The 3,610-nt window shown below is 35.6% G+C and overlaps 1 protein-coding gene across 1 annotated transcript in view; it reads left to right on the top strand.

Annotated features, from left to right (window-relative positions):
- Positions 1–2,982, top strand: part of LOC106470479 — a 12,114-nt gene extending 9,132 nt beyond the window's left edge. The window contains exon 2 of the mRNA XM_013931038.2: positions 1,631–2,982. Within this exon, the coding sequence (XP_013786492.1) occupies positions 2,095–2,982 (888 nt within the window). The 5' untranslated portion in view covers positions 1,631–2,094. The remainder of the gene's footprint in view (positions 1–1,630) is intronic.
- Positions 2,983–3,610: the final 628 nt, after the last annotated feature.

The following is a 3,610-nucleotide window of genomic DNA, read 5'->3' as shown; positions in this document are numbered from 1 at the left end:
GATATTATGGTGTAATTCTATATCTATTATTATTTATAAAATATTATGGTGTAATTCTATATTTATTATTCTGGTGTAAATACAATTAAACAACAGCCCAATGGTATACAGAATAAATAAATTTATATTATATTTTATACCGGCCCCCTAGTGACACAGCGGTATGTCTGCGGACTTATAACGCTAGAAACCGGTTTTCGATACCTGTGGTTGTGCAGAGCACAGATAGCATATTATGTAGTTTGGAGCTTAACTACAAAGAACAACAACAACGGTTTTATACCGATCTACAACCTCAAATCGACTCCACCTACATGTTTCGACGCTTCCACGCGCCATCTTCAGGTTTTTATTATTATTAAAAACAAGAACGGTTGTTGTTTCTGACTTAGCACGGGTGTTCGTAGAGAATTGTTATTATTGTGTAACTCTGTACAATTTAAGCAACATCTCCTATACAATGTAAGAAGATGGGATACATCACAAAACAACTTGTAGATGTTGTTACGAAATAAATCAAACCAGTTTTATTGTTTTTCTGAGTTGTTTTCTTGAAAGTTGAACAAATCTGAAATGTTTCTACAATGAAATCAACGGTTCGTTTAAGTGAAAAACCTGTATTTCATTGTAAAGAAAAACATTATTTATGCATTTTATTTAAAATGTTCAAATACACACCTGTGATATAGTTTCTGTTTACATAAATAAATAATTATGCATCCTTACAAGACCGGGAGTATAGAAGTTTGAGATTTATCATACTTGGAACTATATTTTAAGATAGATATGATGTAGTATACTGAAACTATATATTTTTAAATATATTATTTAAAGACGTTTTATTTATACGTGGTGCCCTTGAGGTGAAACAAGGTTATTTTAGTTTGATATAATTACTTAGCCAATGTGGCTAATCAGCATATTGATATCATTCGTAGCTAAATCGTTTCAATGACACTTGGTGACCTTAGGGTAAGTTTCAATGACACTTGGTGACCTTAGGGTAAGTTTCAATGACACTTGGTGACCTTAAGGTAAGTTTCAATGACAGTTGGTGACCTTAAGATAAGTTTCAATGACACTTGGTCACCTTAAGGTAAGTTTCAATGACACTTGGTGACCTCAAGGTAAGTTTCAATGACACTTGGTGACCTTAAGGTAAGTTTCAATGACACTTGGTGACCTTAAGGTAAAATATATGTAAGTATCTGTTTATTTTGTTATTAAGCAAAAAAAGCTACAAAATGGGCTATTTGTGGTATTACTACTGCAGGTATCGAAACCCGATTTTTAGAGTTATAAGCTCTCAGACTTACAGCTGACAAAAAAAGCAAGAAAATGGTAAAATATACATGCGTTGTGGTCATAGATAAAAAACACTGTTTAGGAATAGCAAGTACGAATTCATTCAGTTAACTACGTACGAGAAAAGTTAGATTAAAATAGTTTTTTTTTATCACGAAATTAAAATCATGAACTTCTCATGTAATAGCCGAACTCGTGTTTCTCTCCGGTTTACATACTGTTGAAGCGAGTTAATTTTAGAGGCTTAGTTTCAAAGCTCTACTTGCTAAAGTTGTATTATTCACAAACACTGAGTTTATATAAACTCTTTGTCGATTTTTTCCAGTTCACATCGTGCGGTGGCATCAACCAGAAAATAGAAGTCTAGGTGGAGATATATAGAGAGAAAGAATGTGGGAAAAAAAGAACACACACACATATATATACATCGAGAGAGAGAGATTGTTATCTGCGACCCCACTACCCACAGTAGTACCAAGTGTGTAAGGTAAAGCAAACAAAATTATGTTAACCCTCGAGCTGAGCTCGTCATCTCGTGACAGAGAAAAATAATTATTGTGAAACCGACAATTTCTTGATTTCCGGTCGTCAGCTTTGATAGTTTGACGTTCAAAGAGAATGCTACAGATAAGAATGCTTCGATCTATAACTTGTCTCTTAGCTAATTGCGTTTATCGTTTTTATTCGTAATTAACACAAAACAGTTGTTTTACGTTCGCGTAATTAGTTCCAAATTTCGCGCTCTTTTCTGCGAAATATACCAAGAACAGTTTTTAGGTATATTTCGCCATGAAGAAATCCATGGATGGACATGTATTTTTTGTGCTTCTTTGGGTCATTATAATTTTAAGACACAGTTCACTAGTGTTTAGTAGTTTTAGCCCATCAGAAAAGTTAAGCCTAAGTTTAAGGTCAGTGAGCAGAACAGCTGAACTACGACCTAAACGTGACACTGAATTTACGTTTTTTGACGACGACGTCCGTGAACTTCTCCAGCAAGAAGACTATGTCTCAGCCGTTCTAGATTTCATCGAATTAACGCACAATCGCAGCCATTCGCAACATTGTACGCGGACTTCTTTGAAAGCTCATTTTAGGTACGACCTGTCTAATCGGTCTTTCGAACCTTTTGAAAGGCAAGCGTTTGCTGCTCTTAAAACAGCAAATATTCTGACGAATCTTTTTTTGAAAGATTCACAAGACAATGATATACTTTATAACGAAGAATTTTATTACTCTTTAGTGAAAGTAAACGTGGAGAGTGATCCTTTAATATACGCCAGTGGTGTTGGCTTTCAAAGAGGCTTTTTCCACCATCGTGGAAAAAGCTCGCGACTTCTGTTCGCTCCGTACGCGTTTAAACAAGATGGTTACGTTGAAACGCAGGACCTAGCGACCGCGTATAACGTTTCGTACGACGAAGACGGCTCTGTTGGAAACGAATGGTTCTGGCAACATTCGTTAAAGAATTATACCGAATTTATTCAACGGAAGACCAACACAGACCACGGTGTTCCTTTTTCATCGTTCCCTAGTGGTGGAAGCGATCTTGTGGTTTCGTTTTCTGACGGCAGGTGGACGTCTCCGTATTTTGAATGTGGTGGTGAAAATACGTGGATAATTTCTTTTTCGGCGCCATTTTTCGGACTACACGAAAACACCACGCTTTTTAGGTAAGAAGCATTTAATTTCTTTGTAGTTATGTAAAGATAAACAGAGATTATAGAGTGTGAAAAAGAACGGTAAATAATTGGGTAGTTTTGACTTTCGAATGTTGATGAAATTAACGGAATCTGATGGTAACAGTGATGTCGGTAACTTTTGTACCGATAAGACTGATGGTAACAGTGATGTCGGTAACTTTTGTACCGATAAGACTGATGGTAACAGTGATGTCGGTAACTTTTGTACCGATAAGACTGATGGTAACAGTGATGTCCATAACGTTTTTACCGATAAGACTGATGGTAACAGTGATGTCGGTAACTTTTGTACCGATAAGACTGATGGTAACAGTGATGTCGGTAACTTTCCAATCAATAAAACTGACGGTAACATTGATGTAAGTTTCATAAGTATGATAGATATATATAACCAGTGGTGTAGCGTGTAAGTTTCATAAGTATGATAGATATATATAACCAGTTGTGTAGCGTGTAAGTCTCATAAGTATGTTAGATATATATATATAACCAGTTGTGTGGCGTGTAAGTCTCATAAGAATGTTGGATATATATATAACCAGTTGTGTAGCGTGTAAGTCTCATAAGAATGTTTGATATAAACAACCAGTTGTGTAGCGTGT

Source organism: Limulus polyphemus, unplaced genomic scaffold (genome assembly GCF_000517525.1).
Source record: "Limulus polyphemus unplaced genomic scaffold, Limulus_polyphemus-2.1.2 Scaffold4029, whole genome shotgun sequence".
Classification (NCBI taxonomy): domain Eukaryota; kingdom Metazoa; phylum Arthropoda; class Merostomata; order Xiphosura; family Limulidae; genus Limulus; species Limulus polyphemus.
The sequence above is the reverse complement of the archived record's forward strand: the minus strand, read 5'-3'. Positions and strand labels throughout refer to the sequence as shown.